At 39.6% G+C, this 20,595-nt stretch overlaps 1 protein-coding gene across 3 annotated transcripts; it reads right to left on the reverse strand.

Annotated features, from left to right (window-relative positions):
- Nucleotides 1-2,551: 2,551 nt before the first annotated feature.
- Nucleotides 2,552-18,554, reverse strand: LOC113411841 (protocadherin Fat 1). 3 transcript variants are annotated; one of them, XM_087963642.1, is made up of 2 exons: nt 13,583-13,925; nt 2,552-6,031 (listed from the first exon to the last, which is right to left on the reverse strand). In XM_087963642.1, the coding sequence occupies exon 2, from the start codon at nt 6,010-6,012 to the stop codon at nt 2,689-2,691; it is 3,324 nt and encodes a 1,107-aa protein (XP_087819768.1). In that variant the 5' UTR covers nt 6,013-6,031; nt 13,583-13,925; the 3' UTR covers nt 2,552-2,688. The 3 variants fall into 3 exon arrangements, with proteins under 3 accessions (XP_087819768.1, XP_087819766.1, XP_087819767.1); XM_087963640.1 differs by lacking the exon at nt 13,583-13,925 and adding an exon at nt 17,578-18,554 and having other exon boundaries at nt 2,569-6,031; XM_087963641.1 differs by lacking the exon at nt 13,583-13,925 and adding an exon at nt 15,403-15,480 and having other exon boundaries at nt 2,569-6,031.
- Nucleotides 18,555-20,595: the final 2,041 nt, after the last annotated feature.

Genomic DNA, 20,595 nt, shown 5'->3' on the forward strand with positions numbered 1-20,595 from the left:
CTGCTCTCCTGGGAGCTGCTTGAAGAGAGGAAAAAAGTACTGAAGATTGCTGGTGATTGCTATCTAACAGAACGCTTTCAGAGACACAGCTACTGACTGAAAGGAGCTGAGTCAAAAGCTGGGGTCTCTCCCAGGGGCTGGCTTTTATATCTTAGTACAGACTCAGCTATGATGTCATAGGAAGGAGTCAACCCCATCCTGGGCTCTTGATGCAGCATGGAGAATACCCTGCACATAAAAGATATTACAAGCTTTTAAATTCTCTAGTATTGACCCACCTCACCTCACCTCCAATCCACTTCCACAAATGAGAAAATTATGTTGAGAAAAAGTACACAAGAAAAGAACTTTGGAAAAGGAATAAGGCTGTCAAGAATTCAAGAAATCAATTTATAGCAGTTACTTAAATCAGTTTTCCAGATCAGGAATGAACACCCTCTCCCCCCATGACACTCACACACCCCTTGTGACATAAAACTATTTCCATTATATTGTGGAGAGAAATCCACATTATTTCCACATTAAAGTGTAATGTAAGGCCTAAACCATTGTAAAGCATGGTGTTTGTGCATTACTGCCCTCTCTACTTTGCATCATTGCTCTTTTCGATTAAGTTAAATTTCCAGGCACCAAAATAGTCAACCTACTTTTGGTCATCACCATGAACTACAAGAGTACATAGCATATATAAGATTTTATAGACATTATAAAACTGGTCTATTTCTGTCTTATAGGTACAATTCTTATGACATATTATGGGACCAAAAAACTGTCTCCCATTTTCCTTTTCCTGCTATGCCAACCATAAAAAAAAAACTTAGATTACACATTACCTATGTTCCAAAACCAAATTATTTATATTAAATATATAAAATTACATATCAGACATGCTAAAATAATATCCCTGAAATTTACGTTGTAAATTGTATCATATTCACTTTGGAATATATCTTTACCATGTGCTTTCTAATCCATGTTGAAAAATATACTGGAGCTTAGTATAAAACAGATATTTTTTCCTATATCCACCTACCAAGCATTCTGAATGAAACAACAATCAGATTATGTCCAGGTTTTTAAGTGCACTTTTAAGTTTTAAGAAAACGTATTTCAAAAATTTGATATTTCTTATTAAACAAAAAGCAGTCCTGTGGTGCATGCGCTGAAGCAATGTGTCATGCTGCTTTCTCTGAGCAACTTTCAGGACCTAATCCTAATACTCTTTGGGAACCTCCTATAGGTATTTAATCCTTAACCAATTTGCTGAAGATTCTAGTACAAAGTCATGCAAAAATTCCAAAGATTCCTAATGTACAATCAGCAGAATATTACGTTTGAATGAGATTTGTTTCTTATTTCAGATTAGGAACTAGTGGAACAGGGCAAGTGAAGGCAAGCCAAGCAAAAGAAAGCAACATGATAACCTTGCATGCATATTGCTTCACAAGAGGGCAGGACAGTCAGTCAGCACAAGCCAGCAAGGACATTTGTTCAATAGCTACAAAGGCCAAGCAGAAAAGTTATACACTGTTCTCATTCAGAAGAAAGAGGGGAAAAAAAACCTTGTATCAGGAACAGATGAGAGATTAGAAACAACAGTAACAACAAAAGTAGATTAAATAACATTTTCAGGGTAAACAGACTATCCCTATGTCCTTAACAGTGGAAGACAACAGAAACTGCAAGGAAAGGGTTGAATAGTAAAATATGCCAAAATAACAAATACAGCAGAAACATGTTGGCTCCCCAGATATTCTCAATCTTACTGCTCGTTATGCAGCAATGAGTTTATGTGCCTCTTCTTGCTCTTTTTAAGAAAAGCAAGAGAGATAAATATGGATATCTATCCTGTAATCTGCCTAAACATTTTTATTTAATGCTGTAATAATAGTATTAAATTTTCAACAAATGTCTTAGGAAATATCTGGATTGGATGCAAATTAATTAATGACAATGGTTTTTTCCTCCCGTTATATTCTAAAAATATATATTTAAGACCACTCACATGCAAAGATATTATCCAAATCAGAGTTATAATGTATTATATTTAAGACCACTCACATGCAAAGATATTATCCAAATCAGAGTTATAATACTGGCCTTACAATAGAGTACTTCATTATTTCATAAGGATGCATCATAATTTAATCTTCACATCTTTAAATTTCTATGGAGACTTGATAAAAAACAACTCTGTTGCCATTTTTGTCTATACGTATAACAACTAGTCTGGCAAAGAAGTATTCTCTGTATTTATGCTTTTTCATTAATGACAATAAAAGGATACCAACCTTTTTAAAAATTATAATGAACATATTAGACTTCTTATAACTCGTTATTAATTCAGGAATTTATAATAATTTGGCCCTAATGAGTTTGGGCAGCTCACAACAATAAAAGAAATTGCAATAAAATCTATCAATAAAAAGAATGAATAAATTGTCAACAATCATTTGTTATTTATATAAATAAAAGTATGGAAAAAACATGAAAAAAAAGATGGTAAGCATTTTGAAATGACAAAGTGGTTATACTTTTTAATTCCTTTATTACACACAATTCCAGTCATTTTTAGCGGAAATTATACTCAGTATAACTTGTGCTATTTCACTATTACTATATTTGAAACCTCCTATGGATAATTGGGCTTTATGCATAGTCAAATTAACAGAACAGTTAAGTACAAACTTAAAAATGACTCATCTTTTCAAAACATTTAGAACAGAATAATTTCTTACCTTTTTCTTCATCTATTCTGAAGATACCAACACCAGATCCATCCCTTATTGAATATCTGATTTCACCATCTCTTCCTGTATCCTCATCATAAGCAGACACTGTCATTACTGAAGTACCAATGGGAACATCTTCACTTACAAAACTTTTATCCACAAAATTAGAAAAACGTGGTGGCTGCAGATTTTCATTTACATCAACTATTTCAATTTCAACATAACAGGTAGAAGACAATGAAATGGGTTTTCCCTTATCCTTAGCCCGCACCGTTAGATTGTAAACTTGTTTCCTCTCAAAATCCAGTCCTTGTACAATACGGATTGCTCCACTGAGTTTATCTACATCGAAACTTCCATTTCCATCATCCAAAAGGGTGTACCTTACTTGGCTCGCCTGGCCTAGGTCAGGATCATAGGTTTCCAGCCACATGACAATAGTTCCTTCAGGAAGATCTTCTCGAATTTTCACTCGATAATTTGCAGGAACAAATTTTGGAGGATTATCATTAACATCTTCCAATGATACCTTTAATAGAACTGTTGAAGACAACTGTGGTGACTCTTTAGCTTGATCCCTAGCTTCTATCTTTAAGACATATACTGCTTGAATTTCACGATCTAAAAGTCCTGAAACTTTTACAATTCCAGTGACACTGTCAATAGAAAACTTATTTGTATCTGTAAGAATTAAGTATCTTACTTCACCATTAGTCCCTAAGTCTTTATCGATGGCTTCTATCTGTATTATTTCTGTATTTAGTTCTTTGTTTTCACTTATATCAATAAAATAACTATCCTGTAAAAATTCTGGAGGATTGTCATTGGCATCAAGAACTCTGATATTTAAAAGCCACCAGTTAGACTTCTGTGGTATTCCAAGATCATAAACAGTAATATTCAAAGTATACTTATCTCTTACTTCTCTGTCAAGAGGAGACAAGATTTTTAGCATTCCTGTTTCCATTCCAATGATAAAACTGCTGTCATTATTACCTCCAGAAATAGAATAGATTAACTTTCCATTGAAACCAGTGTCAAGATCAGTTGCATTCAAAAATATGATGGTAGAATCTACAGGCATATCTTCTTTTACTTCAATGCTCCTGGGAAGACTATTTTCAAACTGAGGCACATGCAGATTCATTGTATGCATATCAAAAAAAGTATCCTCTACTTCAACACGACCATGTAGCTTATTTGCTTGCAAGAGTTTTTCTGCCAACATTTTGGCCACACCAGTCTCTTCACATTGTAAGCTCACTGGTTTGCGGCTAGTGACTACAGTGATGTTAATAAATAAGGGTGTTGCAAAATTCTCTCCATCTGTAGCGGTTATTTTCAAACTATGAAAAGATGTTTTTGAACTTAATCCATCTCCTAGTGATTGTTTCAGGAAAAGAACCCCCGAGTTTGGATTCAAACTAAATAAATCTAATTCATTTCCAGATTCTATTTGATATTGTACTAACTGGAGTTCATCAGCATCAATAGCAGACACTGTAGTTATTTGCTCTCCTACACCAAGTTCCCTGGGAACTGTTCCCTCACAGTTTATTTTCTCAAAGAGAGGAGTGTTATCATTCAAATTATTTAAAGCTATTGTAACAGGGACTTCAACTTCTCTGCGATAGGGGGTGCCCCAATCAGATGCTCGAATTCTTAATTTGTAAATTCTTGGCATCAATTCATAATCCATAATTTCAGAGGTGGTAAGCACACCAGTGAAGTGGTTTATCTCAAAAGGAACAGGGTTTATATTTGCAATGCTATATGTGACATAGCCATTTTCACCTTCATCAAGATCCTTTGCACTCACACTCATAACACTTGTCCCTATAGGGACATTCTCATTAAAAGAAGCTTTATAAGATGTCTGAGTAAATTCTGGAGGATGAGTATTAACATCTAAGACCTTAATGAATACTTTTGTGGATGCTTTTCTATCACTTGTCATTATGTCAAATTCAAAATGAGGTGCATGTTGAGTTTTTATGGCATCTATAGTAGTAATAAGGCCAGTGTCTGGATTCAAATTGAACTGAGTTTTGCTTGGTGCATTTACAAACAAATATTTTATGTAGGGATAAGTAGGCAATGCTTTGACCATAACCACAGGTGTGTTCGGTGGAGCAAATTCACTTATTTCAGCTCTATAAACTACTCTTTCAAACTGGACTACCCCAGACCTAAACTGGGGAGAGGGCAGATGAATTGCTTTCACAGAGGAAAACTTTGGAGGGTTTCCTTTATCTTTAGCTTGCAGTGTAAGATTAAAGCCAAAAGGTTGGCTCTCCCATTCAACACTGCCCACTGCTTTGATTTTATACTCTTTTCCCCCTGGGAAGGTTCTCACAGCTTTGAACTGCTGAAGTAGGTCACCTGCTACAATACTTAGAGATGCTACCTCTCCATTTAAACCGTGATCTTTGTCTTCCACAGTTATAATTGCATATGCTGGATCCTTGTCCAGCTCTGAAGGAGTCAACGCAAGGGCTGTGATGACTGGAGCATGTTCGTTAGCTTGTTCTATATGAATTGTCAATCTTGCCATGCTACTAATCCCACTGCTGCCATATAATTTCATACCACGATCTGCAGCAAGGATTTCCAACTCATAAACTTTTGTTTCTGAATAGTCAAGTCTGCCAGTCAGAATGACCACCCCACTTGTAGGATGAATAGCAAACATGTCTGTCCTCTCCTTAAAACTGTAATAAAACTCTCCATTGGTTCCAATATCCGCATCAGTTGCACTAACTTTGGCAATACTGGTCCTTATTGCTGTGTTTTCCGACAGTGAAACACTGTAGGAAGTTGGAGAAAACAAAGGCCTTAAGTCATTTGTATCCAATACTTGCACTCTGATGTTTGTGAGAGCTTCTGAATTTGTATTTTTCTCTATTGCTTTTACAGTTAATGTATAGTGGTCTTTTACTTCTCTGTTAAGTATAGCGGTGTTCCCTCCCTTGGTCCGAATTCGTAAGAAGCAAAAATCCCCCAAAACGTATTCTTCAGCTTTAAACAAGTTCTCACTATCCCCAGAAATAATTTTGTATTTTATATCCCACAGGGAGCTTGTAATGTAAATGCCCATTTTTACTGGATGCCCAACGTAAGTCTTAGCTGCAGAGTTTTCATATATTGTGGCACTGTAATGAACTTGTGTGAATTGCATTGGCAGTGCATGATATTGTCTCAAGGTTCCTTCACATTGTTCAAAATCCTGCACAAGCAGCAGTAGGGACAGCAACAGCAACATGGTCAAATGGCTCTTCATACAAGCAATCACTAAAAATCTGGAAAAAAAAGACAAGAAGAGAAATCAATGTCTTTGAACATGGTCCATTAAAATGACTATAACTATTCTGTGAATAAAATAACTTGGAGTTCTCTTATAAAGTCTATATGGAAACTTAATGTATAGCTCCATTATCCTATACACATACTATTTTTTAGTTAAATTGTCATACCAAAGGATTAAAATGGTGAAATGGAAAAGATTTGCCGTATTAGTGATATCCAAGAGTCCCTTAGTTTTGGCTAGCTTTGAGGGTCCAACAAAGCTTTAATCCTCTACCAGTCTTAAGGGCCAGGTTCTTGTCCTTAGCTTGCATATAAAAATGGATATAAATCAGAATACTGGACAACATTCATAAGCATGAACTTTACATCACTGAATTTCAAGATTCTTCATATAAATTCAAGGGTCTATTTGAAATTGAGAAGTTACTGAACAATAATTATATATTTTTTCTTCTGCATTGTTTTATAGCCAATTTCCATCAACTTTTTCTTCCCCAAAAGAAAAAAGACAAAATTCTCATAAGAAAGATGTCAGATTCTTGCACTTTAAGGGGCACTCTGTAATGCACCAGATTCCTTTCTTTCACTATTCAATTTGCCCTCAGATTCCTTCATTTTCCAAACTGACATTAAATCTCTAGGGAAGATACAAGAGAAATGTTCCCAGGGATTTTTTTTTTCATGGTTAGCAAATGAAAAGGCAGTTTTAAAAATATATAACTGAAAGAGCAACTCTAGCATTCTGTAATAGTGCCCAGTAATAAATTCTAAAGCATTCTGAATAAGACAGAAATAACAAATGCGTCTTTTATTAATAAAACTTTCAGGAATTTGGAAGTGAGTTTTCAAAGTGACATTCATAGAGATAATTCAGAATGTCTTGAGCTTCTAACACATAAGAGGCTAATAAAGCTGTAAAATTAATTCCTTCAGAAGAGGAAGACTATGGTTTCGTCACTATAATACCATTTTTAGAGACCCTGTTGTTTGTGTCATTAATACCAACATAAATGCCTAATATATACTTTTTCATGTTTTATTGATGAGAATGAATTAAGATGATTCTACCCTTAAGCAATGCAGTCTGTAAGCACACAAGCAATATCTCACTTAAGAGACAAAACACAAATATGTCTTGTTCTTGACCCTAATCTTGGTATTAACTAATATATAAAGGGTTGAACTTTACCCCAAACTGCAGTTAACAAAACCAAACATTTTGTGTTTCCTGAAGCTGAGATAGAGAACTTATTTTACACTCTTTCAGGCATGAATAGAATATGCATTAATAGAAGAAAAATAATGTCCACTGCATTCCTAGCCATAACAGCTTTAAGTGAAGATTAGTTTTTAATTAAGACTACCATCCCAAGAAGAAATTCTATCCTTTAAGAACACTGTAAAAACAATTAATAGTCTTACTCAGTAAGGTAATTTACACAGTGACTGTGTTCTATTAACAAATGCAGTTTCTGCTCCATTCAACTTAGTTCAAATATTTTTAATCATGCTTTTAGAGAGCAGGTGGTTTGCCTTAAACACGACCTTTTTCCAATATACTACTTTTTATTGCATACTGTCAGCTAATACATGATACAACAAGATCGTGTATACGTACTTAAAAATACTGTCAGATCTTAAGATTTGCTTTTTCTCACCTGGAAATAGGATAATAATGAGCTCTCATCTTTGCTCTACAGAATATATGATAACCAATATTTGATTTCAAGCACCACTGTTTTGCAACCAAAGCCCTGTGGAGCAATCTCAAAAATTGCAAAGTCTTCTAAACCATTCAATTATCTCTAACTACACAATATGACACTCTGTCTCACAAAGAGACTCAAGAGGCAATTGTGATTTTTCACAAGTATAGATATTATTTTATGACCTACAATCTCCTAGCATATCCCCTAGCACTTAAAAAACCCAGCTAATTTTGTAAATTTCTATTAATAAATGGTGAGCAATCCAATATGCTGCAAAACAAAGTATCAGCCTTAAGCTTAGGTTTTACTTCTAAGAAAGGGCCATAATAAGACCAACATTTGACACTTTCCTTTTGTTAACAAATGATTAGATGCTAAATCCATTTGGTGAGCTGAATAGCTTACAGTGATCACCTGAAATGATATTTAGACTGGATGAGAAAAAACCCTGTCCAATTTCATGTTTCCTAGGGTTATGTATAAATTTGTTTGCTTTCCCCGAGATCTTCATACAAAAATGTTATATTTATCAATAGGTAAAGTATATGCAAAATTCAATCGTAGATAATCTAATTATTTAAAAAGCTTTGCCTAAAAGATAAGAGTCAAAAACAACAGCAACCACCACCGATCATTCAAAGAATCAGGAGCTAATCAACTGTAGGAGAACAAAACTTATCAATCACAACTGCGATCAGCAAACTCAATTGCTTCCACTACTAAGTGAGACATCAGATGACTGTAACTTGCAATTTTGGCTTCACTGTCTCCATTAAGTCTGCTTGTCAGAAACAAGTTGTGAAGTTCACAAATGGTGATCGCATGGCCAAAGAAAGCTGCTATGGTCATAAATGCATGCCTGTTGCAAAGCATCCAAATGGTGAAGAAGCCCAAGAGAGGAGTGGTCAACTAAGCTGTCCCCCCCCCCAAACTGTCATAACTTCAAATGGTTAGTAAAAAGGGAAGTGAGGACTACTTGTATACTGAGAAGTGTTTTTCCAATCATTTTTCATTTCTGCCCAGTTACCGAGCTACCAAAATGTGTCACTACATTGTAAAGACTGAATTCTTTTACTCTATGGATATGTTCTCCATTTGGGAATAAGTAACAATGGATGTCAATATGATTTGTTCATTGAACATCTTGAAAGCTAAATGCCTATGTTAAGTTTTTACTTATTTATTTTAGCAACTAAATATCGACATAAATTATAGTAATATTATTAGCTACAACACAATACCACATAACAGCAAAAGCTGCAATGGATAAATGAATAAAAAGAGCATTTTATGAAAAAATATCTGTAGGAGAAGAGCAGGCAGAGCTGAGAGGAAGAATTAAAAGCATGTCATAAACTTAGAACAGTTATGTTCCACAAATGATCCAAGTCCAAATGTCTTGAATTGACTATATTAATGACAGGTGCAAAGAATCAGGACCATATGTTAAATTGCAATTCAAAAGATTTATTGTTCAAGCTATACACAAGAATCTAGCCAAATTAAGTTCAATATTAAGGGGTTGGACTTGGACCATTTGTGGCAATGTAACAATTCTAAGCTGATGGATGCTTAACTCCATCCGCCAGCTCTGCTCACTCTTCTCCGACAATATCATCTACAGAGTGATATAAGTATTCAAGTCAAAACCTGGTTTGCATAAACTGGATGATCTTCAGCAATGCTAAAGATCTACACATTTTTTTATGCATAGGCCAGGGTTTACATTCATTTTACATGAAACTTGACTGGATGGCAACATTCAAAGCATAGACTGTAGATTTAAACAAATTCTAGTTATTGAACTAAATCAGAAAAACATAAAGATCCATTCATATACTTTTCCTGGGTTTTTGCTGAATGAATAAACTCTGCCAATACTACATTAAAATATTTATTTCAAAAATATTACAAGATTGAATATTTTAATGAAATTTTAAACATAGTATGAAAAGTTATTTGCTTAAGTTAACTGGCAACGGAATACTGTTTGTTTTATAAAAAAACTTGATACTCTTCTTTAAAAATGAAGGCTTGAGTCTTCCTTTTTCTCTTTGTCTTTAAAAGCAAAGGATCATTGCAATAAGGGTTATCCCTTAAAAATGGATATTAAATTTCTATGTTGCTCAGCTCACTCTGCAAAATGACTTTGGGCAGCTCGTAATTAAAATCATAATCATATCAAAACATTAAATATAGAGACAAGAAGCCAAAGGCAAGATTAGTAAGGTGGCTGCATCTCTTCTGCAAGTCCATCAGTTATCTCCAACCTAGAGCTCCCTCAGGCCAACTGCAAAGCCAGGTTTAATGTACTGTACTGGAAAACCAAGAGTGGGCTCAGACCTCACCTCAGGTAGCAAGATATTCCAAAGAGTGGGGACCACAGCAGAAAAGGCTGCCCTTCTTTATCCTGCTAGCTAAAACTCTTTACCAATGGGGCCCTCAGCGTACCTTTGACCAGATCAAGTGAGACAAGCCAAAACCATTCCTTAGATCAGGGGTCCCCAACCACCGGTCCGCGGAACAAGTCCTACCGGGCCGCTGGCTTGCTGGGCGCCGCCATCTTTTTTTGATGAAAAAGTGCTTCCGGTGAGCTTTTCCGGGAGAAAGCTCACCAGAAGCACTTTTCATCAAAAAGATGGTAGCCCAGCGCTCGTGAGCCTTTCGGGTAGAAAGCCATTTCTACCCGGAAAAGCTCACCAGAAGCGCTGGCGCCGCCATCTTTTTATGAAAAAGTGCTTCCGGTGAGGTCACCGGAAGCACTTTTTCATCAAAAAAAGATGGCGGCGCCCAGCTAATGCCGGTACCGGGCCGCGCCATAAAAAAGGTTGGGGATACCGGGCCACGGCGTAAAAAAGGTTGGGGATCACTGCCTTAGATAACCTGGTCCCATGCCACAAAATACTCTATGTAAAATATACAATAAAAAATAAATAAAAAATACAATAAAAGTTTTGTTGGTCATAGCGGAAAAATAGGAACAGATTGAAGAAGCATTTTTAAAATAAATTATTAATCCAAAAACCATTCCAAAATTAACTTTTTTCCAAATAATGCTTGCCCCTTAATCACTACAATAATCTTTCCTTGGTTTCATTGTGGAAATAATTGTTGGAAAATATTATTCTGTATATTTCATACAGGCAGAATTGCATAGCCTTCAGTTACTAATACCCAAATAATTATAGCTGTTGAATAGTATCTAGTATTGAATGGTATCTCAATTCTAGAGTTTCTCTCAGTTCTTTTAACTTTTAGTTTACCAGATTCATGACTATATGAAAGCAAGTCATTTGCTTATCAAATCTACATAACATATTAAACTATAGGGGTTAATTGTCTAGTATCTATTACGCAAGTCCAACTAATGCATATTTAAACACTTTTGTCTTAGAGTCAGACAATGTATCAGACAATTCACTTATGTTTTATTCAATAAGCTATAATCAAACTACAATTTGGATTCACTCGCCATGTTCAGCGGACCTTTCTCTTTGATTTTGTTTTCTTCAACCTGCTGCAAAGTAACAGATTGCAACCAGTATCATACTCATTTAATAACATGATTAGTAAGTAATACAACAAATTAGAAGAAATAAGATTGGTATCTAAGGGAAACACATTTATGAGCATCCTATTAACAGCCAGTATGTTATTTTAACATACAATTCTTTGTTTCTGTTTTTTTGAGGCAGGCTAATCTTAGTGTCTTACTAGCTGAGAATTTTCCTGTCTAACATATGAACAGAAAATCATTATAAAAAAACAATATAGATGATATATGTGTCACTTACCCAAAATATAAAACAGAATTGAAAAATAAAGTGGTCTCACATTCAGGATCCACAATAAACTAAAATGGGACTGATTTTGAAAACAGGAAGATGACTTGTTCTTTGTTGCAACCTTCTTATAAAACAAATTGGGGAAATAACTAATTTTTAAGACCTTCCTCTATGAATATTCTAAGTTTTATCCTTCCAAAGAATGTGAAGGTCAAACTGTGGTGGACTCTGTCAATAAGCCAAAAAAGAAACAGAAAGATCAAGGATGAAGTCTGCCCAAAGTTAAGCACTCTGAAGGCCTACTGACATCCTAGAGGAATTTGCCAAGGCAATGTTATTCCACAAAAACTTTATAAAAGTAATACATGATTATGTATGTGAACAAACACTAGGCTGTGCAGTGAACTAAATACAAAGGGGAAAAGGCATTTTGGAGTTTGTAGGGTGCACACATTGCATCTATTTAGCAACTTTCTTAAAGAACTGCATTCCTTCCTATATTCATACAGTAAGACACATTAGATTAAGGGAGATCAAATTAATATGCATGTCCAATCAGCCTCCAAATCACTTTCTCCTCTTAAAATTCAGACTGCTACATATCCTAGTATATCTATATAGTCATGTTTGCACACATGGCAGATGTTAATATAGAACCTGTTGCTATTTAACTAAACAAAAATTGCTTTTGAATAGATATTGATAGGATTCAAGCAAGCTTAAGTGTTGCTTGAAATAAGTGGGACTTTGCTATGAATGGATTATATTCAATTGTCCTAAATATTGTATTCCTATTAGACAGGGAGATGGCAAAGACAAGCTACTCCTGTATTCCTACCAAGAAAGCTATATGGATATCTCCATGAAGCCACCAAGAGTCAAATTTGATTTAAAGAAGACTACATTAATGAAGGGTTTGTACTTGGACCAAGGACAGCCAAGTTTAACCAACTCAGCATGAGTCTACCATCATCTTTCAAATCTATTTATGTCATAGATTTATGTGGTAGAACAAAATAAAAAAACCTCATCTATGCTATCTTGAGTTTTAAAGAGGAAAAAGTGGAACATAATTGCAATCAACAAATCTTGGCATTTTAAATGCTTACTTCAGATTATGAAGTTTATAATCTTCCACTATAGGATGCCAAGAATTCTGCATGCCTTCCTTTTTAAGACATATTAATCACCCTTTGCTCTTCAAAACAAACTCTGACATTCATAACAAGAGAAATCACAGCCTCAATCCATAGTTAACAGCTCCTTCCTTTCCAAGCCCACTAATAAGAAAAGATAATTACTACCCACTTCCTTCAATTTTTCTCCAGCACTTTAGTTAGGTCACAACAACTGGATTCTGATCCAATTAGGAAAGACAGGCCGACCTTAATAAAAAAAAATAATGAACTTAGACCAAGGGAAAAATAATGAAAGACTAGCAGGGATTTTAGCAGCAGATAAAACTGAAAGCACTCTGAAATCAAGAACAGGAATTGTGTTGCAGAGGAGAGTAGAAAAAGTCTTTAAGAGGCTTTATCTCACTTTAAAGGCTACCGCCCATAGATTTGATTTAGCAATTACTCTTGAAAGAAAAGGGGGTTCTCCCCCCACTTTTTTTTCCCTAAGTCCCTTTCATTCCCAACGTGGCTCTCGCCGTGCCCTACTGAGCTCATGGCAGCAGGAGGACAAAAGCTCCCGGGCAGGCTGCAGGCCCCCGCCTCACTTGCTATTCTCCTCACGTCCCTGACACCCAGAAAAGGGGGGCGGGGGCGGGAGAGACTCTCTGCCACCCATCCAAATGCAAATGGGGCGGCTGGGCAGAAATGCTCCTAACTTTGCAGAAAGCACTAACTTTCCCACCTCCCCTTATGCGGTAGCCACGGCGCCTCTTTCTCCTGTTAGCAACTTTTGCACTCCCGCTTTGCTGGCTGCTCCAACAAACCCCCCTCTCTTGGTGCGGGAAAGCCCCCGGTGGCAAGGCACCGAGGGCATTCCGATCCCGAACTTTCTTCTTACTCGGGTTTTCCTCGGGTCCTGCCCCGTTTCTCACCTCGAAGGTTTCCCTGGAAAAGGCGGAGGCGTCGGGGGAGACGGCTTCTACAGAGGCAAAGCGCCAGCCCGTTCTCTCGCATGGTGCCCGCTCCAAAGTCTCTAAAATCTGCCTGCCTTTCTTCCTCCCTCGCGCCTCCTTCGCTCCTGCTCGTCGCGACACGCTCCGGTCCCCGGATTCCTCCGCCAAAGCAGGGGCAGCCGCCACAAACCGCGTCCGGAACTAATTTCTCTGGCATGAAAAGTTAAACCACTCTTCAGCGACTGCACGGCTCGCAACCATCTGGCTCCGGAGTGATTATAACCCTGCAGATCAAACGCGCCACTATCGTTCTCCTTCACCCCCTTTCCCCGCATTTAACGGAGCAACAGTTGTGATCACACGAACAATGGGGGCGGGGGAGGGGGTGTAGAGAGAAGGAAAGGCTTAAGTGTGTTGGGTCAGAGCCCTGTTTACTCAAGAGGAAATCTCACCGGGTTCATTAGCCGCCTGCAGCAGTCTTAGCTTGACCAAATCTTGTTTACTCGGAAGTAAAGCTAGGTGGAGTTTCCTCTAAACATTGCAAACATATTTTTTTTTACCTGGCTGGGAGTAAGCCTTCCTGAGTGCATATGCACACAGTTGATCTTTAGGATAAATCCAGCTAAATCTTTTTAAGAACCTTTAAATATATTTAAGGCTCCTTTGCAGCTACTTTTAAAGTACTGCTTGCCTCTAGCAGTATGTTAATCTTTTCTTTGAACCCTCGAAGATTTGACTTATCATTGGGTTAATGTCCTAAAGCAAGGAAATGTGAACAAGGCATCTTTTCCTTTCCCTTTAAAAAAAAAAAAAAAGAACTATAAAGCATCAGATCTGAGTTTCTAGTTTCTACCCGCCCGGATTTCGGCTGAGCCTGAGCTCCGAGTCCGTCTCCTAGCACTTCCATGCCTGTAATTGCTTTCTAGTCTGCACATTGTTACAAGCCCTTAAAAGGAAGGCTCCGCGAACCAAACAAACTTGCCTCCTTTGGCACTTTAATGCTCTACCGCCCCAGCGACACCGACCGTCAGATTAACCTGCAGTTGCGCTCACAGCTGGAGAACGGCTCAACCTTTCAATCTTGCAGAACCCCAAAGCACCTCAACGCCCTTCGTGCGGATCCCGCAAAGTATCATATCCCAAACCAGAAATTAAAGGCAGGCAGGAAAGGGCAGCTACGCCAACTTGGGAGGCCCAAGCAGTTCTAAAAACAGTCGCGTATTTGAATTAAAGACAAACTTGTCCGATTTAAACTAAGGAATGCACACGCGAAAGCACCCCCCCACACACAACAGTTTGGACCCAACAACCGTCAGAGCACTGCACAAGCCATCTTGCTTGCCTACTAAAGGCAACTCCCTAGGAATAGCTAGCTTTACTTATGAGTAAAGCACTGACGGCAAGCAGCTTATTCCCAGATACATGTCAAACGGACGCTGCCTGAATCAATCAAATCGGCTACTTGATCTCCTTGGATTCAGGCGCCTGCACGCGATTGTTCCTAAACATGACCGCATTGCCCGGGGCTTCGATATCGCTCTGCTCGGCGCTGAGATGCTCTCTCGGTTAAGCAACGCCGCTTCAATACTTGAATTATTCATTTCAGCGCGTTCCCGAGCAACGTTAAAGGTTACCGGAGCTCAATTCGGCAAAGGACCGCCCTGTCGGTAACTTTTCAGGAGTGCCCGCAGCCCTCTATTGCCCAACAAAAGATTACCGTACCGTAACCACCTCCGCCCGCTTCTAAGAGGAAATAAAAGGGCATCTCACTGAGGGAATTTCAAAGCTGAGCTACTTACTTTGAGGAGTCGGAATTTTCACGCACACCAGATGCATTGCTGGATTATTTTTGAGAGACTGGGCGCTGGAAGGGATTCTCCAATAGGAACTGGGAGGGGGGAGTTTCTCCTTGGAGGAGGGGGAAACTCTGGGAAAATGGGAGGGTTTTCAGATTCCATTTCAGAGCTTTGATTTAAAATGTAACCCGACACCAGCAATCCGCCTCTTAATTTCAGGAACACTCCGACCAATTTATAGAAAGGTAGGCGGCTTTTCTCACCCACCCCATTGATAAAGGAGGCGAGGCTTACTCTGATGAATGAATTTTTGAAAAACTGCCGTGTCACGAACGGGTAGTTTGAAATCCTTTGAAGGGCGCAATAAAAACTGGAGTTCACCTGCCTATCAGCAGTGACAGAGTACAGAAGGCGGAGAACGTGCCTGCCTTCTGCAAACAGGCGTAGGCGAATGGATGGAAGCAGCAGCAGAGCCAGGCCTCAGTAGTTCCAGAACGTCCACAAGCAACTTTAGGCTTCTACACCGGTGTAAATCCTTTGGTGGTTAATGGGACTTATTCCTAGGGTAGGATGCTTAGGTTTGCAGCCACAGGTCTACATTACTTACCTAGAAGTATCCTCCAGTTGGCTTCGCTGCGCGATCCTATACCCATCCTACTCATAAGAAAATGAATACTTGGCTCTGGTTTCCATTAGACCACTTCTGTCAGATTGAACTTCATCTCGATGCTCAGAAATTGTTGGGGCCCGCCCGTTTGGGCTATATCCTTGTAAACGACGGCCGGCCGCGGTCCCATGCAGAAGGGTGGCAGTCGAGTCACGATCCTGCTGGGGAGTAAATGCCTCCTAGATCTGGATGGACCTACTTCCGCCTGGGATGCGGAGTCGGAGTTACCCGTTTCAAGTCACTGTGATTTCAAATCACTTGAACCACCCAGCGCGTGCCGGCTCAGGTGGCCTGAGGATCACAGGGGCAGCTCGGATCCCTTCGCTCTGGGAGTAGCAGGGGGCACATACGTCGATTTTTGCGCCACGTTGATCTTTGTTGGGGATAACGCGCTTTTTTAAGCAACCTGACTGGGCATTACCAACGGTGCAACACGTTTTACTGAGCATCTCTCCTCCTCCTCCCACGGACTGTTTCAGAAACGGGTTGCAACTAGGAGGGGGTAAAACAAATTGCTATGGGACGAGACTTAAAGAGGCATCCCCGAGGAAAGGGCAGCAGCATGTTTGGTCAGTTCCGGTTTCCAACCTTGCGACCCACCCTTCGAAATTTAATTGCCTGGAAGGAAGGAATCGCCTTTTTCCTTACTAAAACCTCCCTCAAAGAGGAGGGGCTAAAAAGGAAGCAAATTCTCCAAGGTGCGCCACGCTCTTTGCTCACAACTAGCCCTGCAATTTTTTTTTTTCAAAAAGGTTCCCCCGGCGAGTGCTAAAGGGGGCCCAAATCGTTGCGATCAATCCCCACCCCACATCTCGGTTTAGAAAGCTCGTTTATTCTTATTCACACGCCCCGTGACTGACTCGGGTCGTGAAACGAGACGCCAACGCTTGCCCTCGAGGCTCACCTTTGGAGAAAACCGGGAGGGAGCCCCCAAAGGTGGGACAAACAATGGACGTGGGGGGCGCTAGGTGCTCCGATTTCTCTCTCCTCGTGGCTCCGGACAATGCTGAACTTGACTGGCTGGTTACGGGTCCAAGCAGCGGCGATTCGGGCCACAGAAAAGAGGACGGGAACTCGGTTCTGTTCCTTTTTGGTAGCTAGAGGGCGCTGCGCCATAATGCTTCCTCGTGGATCGCCTACTTGTTTCCTCCTTCCCAAAGGCACTATTCCTAAAACAAATTGCACTCGACCGTATACGTAAACGTTAGGAGCGCCCTTTTCCAACCAGGTTCCTTAAACAACGATCTGGGAGACGCAGACTGCAACGGGGATGATTGGTTCTTGCAGTAAAAAAAGAGGGGGGGGGTGGGTGGGGGAGTTTTTGCTAGGGGTCACACAGATAGAAACTACAAGGAGGTTAAGAGGTCGAGCACGCAAAGGGGCCGGTGCCCTCAAGTGTCTGTCCATTCGTCTATCGAGTATCCCCTCTTTCAGGTGAAGCAACGCGGGGGCTTCCGAAACGCAACTTGGAAGGGTTGGGAAGGAGGGGATGAAAGGAAGGGGGAACTCACCAACCAGGCCAGCTGGGTGCAACCTCGCTTTGCTTGCTTTACATCTAGATTCCTTTCGCTTCACTCCATTCCAACAGCCCCGGGTTTCAAAGGACTGGCATAAACCAAATCAAAGATCCTCTTGGCTCCGTCTCTTCCAGCACCCGAGACATCGGCCGCTTCTCTCCATCTCCAGGTGGCTGCCTGCCGGATTGAACCCATCCGGTTCGAGAGAGGAAGGGGGGAATCCTAGCAAGTTGAGAGGGGCGGGACAAGATCCAAGTTTTTCAAGACATGTCCAGGCAAAGCGCGAGGCTGTTGAGCTTCGGCGCCTAGAGAGAGCGAAGGCTGAGCCCGGGTCCCTTCCCCGCTTGCTTGGAACTCGCCGGCTGGAGCGCCGCCCACTCCGGCTTCCAAAGGCTGCTCTGGAGGAGCTTCTCCAGCCAGGCGCCGGTGGCGGCAGTTTGGTGCTTTCTCGGCCAGTCTGCGTCGCCCTCCGCGGAAAGGGCGGCGGCCAGGGTGGGCGAACTCTGCCTTGGCTCTGCTTCGCGAGAGGCGGGAGCGAAGAGCGCCAGCCCAACCTTCCTTCCCCGTTCCTCTCTGCCGCGTGGGTAGCCTGCCCTTCGCCGCTGGGGGAAGGGGACGCGTGGCTTGAGCGACTGTGGCCAGGTGTAGAGAGAGCGGAAGCCTAAGCGCTTCTCCTCACTGGCGGAAAAGATCGTGTTGCCAAATCCTGAAGCCACGAATATTCTCCCCGACTTTTTCCAAACATCCTTGGGATCCGTTTGTCACATCAGTGCCATAAGCACATCCCGCGGTTTTTGCGTTTAGATGCAGTCACTTACGTACACATACTTCGATTTGCCCAGAAATCCTAGATCCGTAGTACGGATGCTAATCTGCCCACGTTAAACTTGTCAGGGCATGATTTCAACATAGGACAGATCCGTTTAGAGGAATTTGCAATAAGAATTCAAGAACCGCAGGAAAGTTGGTGGGCAAGAAACAAAAGATCTTTTGTTCTGTGGTTTTTCATCAACCCTTTCAAAGATAAACATTAGAATTACATAATCTTAGATAATGGGTTTCACTTTTCAAAAGAATCACCAGAAATAGTCAGCAGAATCTATAGTCTTGGGAGCACATTTTCTCCCCTCCTTTGCCAAGCCATGGCCAAGCATGATTCTTGAGATGTTTGTGGTATACAGCAGATGACACCAAACATCCTGTTTTTGTTTAGACAGTTCATGAAAAAGAAATGAGTGAAAAAAATAATCTCCAGCAGATTTCAACAAATCCCCTCGCCTGGGCATCCAAGCAGTACTAGAGAGTTTTGACACTGACCTTCACAAATGGTATGTAGGAACATTTTTGCTCTACAGAAATTAAAATCTTATACAACATTAGTGGATACACACAGACTGATGGATGCATTGGAATTGGAAACACCCCAGGCACGCTGTAGTAGAAAGAGTAGTAGAAATCTAATAAATGCATTAGTCAATATTATTATTATTAGTAATTGCAATAGTGATGGTAATAGCCACAGAATATTCATTTACCCCACCATAGACTCATTTAATTGATTTATAGGACCTTCTATCTTGCAAACATGACTGGATGCTTCACTAAAACTAAAAGAAAAAGCCACTTCTGGACCTCCATGACTGGGAAAATTGAAGGACATACAAAATATTGTGGCAACAAAGGAAATCAGCAATCAATCCACTTGGCTCAGCTACTTCCGAACCTTCATGACTAGCTTAAAATGGCTATTTTCCCCCTCTAGAATTCTCAAACAGTTCTCAACTATCTTGATCTTAAGCCCCATTAATCACTCTATCCCATGGCTGTCAAACTCAATCGCGTCATGGGTTGTGATGTAGCATGATGTTTTTTTCACCTTTGCTGAGCCAGGGTGGGCATGGCCTGTGTGTGATGTATCTTGCCCATGGGCTGACAGTTTGAGAAAACTCTTTACCACAAGGTTTTGCATTTATATATTTACTAATATTTTCTTATTACGTTTACATTTACAGTAAGACTAAAGGATTTACTAACTTGTTCCATGTCTCATCTAGATTATTTCCAGATAGAGCTGTGCGTGCTTTGAAAATTATTCATAAGAACTTGGGATTTCAAATGAATAGCTCTGCTATTTGTTAAAGCAACCCACCTTTTCTCAGGCTTCTGCCCAAACTTTAATGGCTTGGCTGCTTTAATGAGTTGATTCCTTAAAGCAGATGTATCTTTTGATTGTTTTAAGGCCTATATAGAAGTTTTGGAAAAAATGGCACCTTTAATTAGTAGCAGAGAAATGTTGTGCTCAGATAACATCCAAAACACTCTTTATGAATCATTGTTCAAATATGTACAGACCTAGTTATGTTGTTGATTGAAAATCACTCTTCTTGGATGAACCTTTTTGTCACAGTTTATGTTTTCTTTTTCCTGGGCAGATGGACATCCTTCTCTTCCAAACAAGAATATTGGCATTGTAATGGCTTAAAAGGCATATTTCTTTTTCTATACTTGAACAAGTGCTTCATTGCTGGGAGCTTTGAATGGAGAACATTTGTAAATGTACATATTATTGTTCTGTTTATTTTCTCATTTTCAAAAATTGTAATATAAAATGACTTAAATAAGAATAACCTAACTGTAACATATGGCAAGAATTGAAATGTAAAATTAGTTTTGATTACTAAATGAGAGGATTATATTCTGGGGTGGATTCTTCTCTCCCCTTTTTTGCTTTTTGTTTATAACATCTTCAAAACACATGCACAAAACACTGGAACCATCCCATTTTCATTTTCTAATAATGCAGGTTGAAGATGTGTGGGTCTGGAACTATTCCTCAAACCAAGTTTATGAAGTAATATACAAATTTCCATTCAAGGTATGGTCAGAATAGTCAGGGTTATTGTCCTTTCTTTATTCATGTCAGAAACACTACTAATTATGGTCATATAACATTCAACACTCAGCAAATAAAATTGGTATAGAATAGGTTGCAAACATACAAGTGTGTAAAAA

Source organism: Notechis scutatus, chromosome 4 (assembly GCF_049901735.1).
Source record: "Notechis scutatus isolate UNSWTSFEM ecotype Mainland chromosome 4, rNotScu1.2, whole genome shotgun sequence".
NCBI lineage: Eukaryota > Metazoa > Chordata > Lepidosauria > Squamata > Elapidae > Notechis > Notechis scutatus.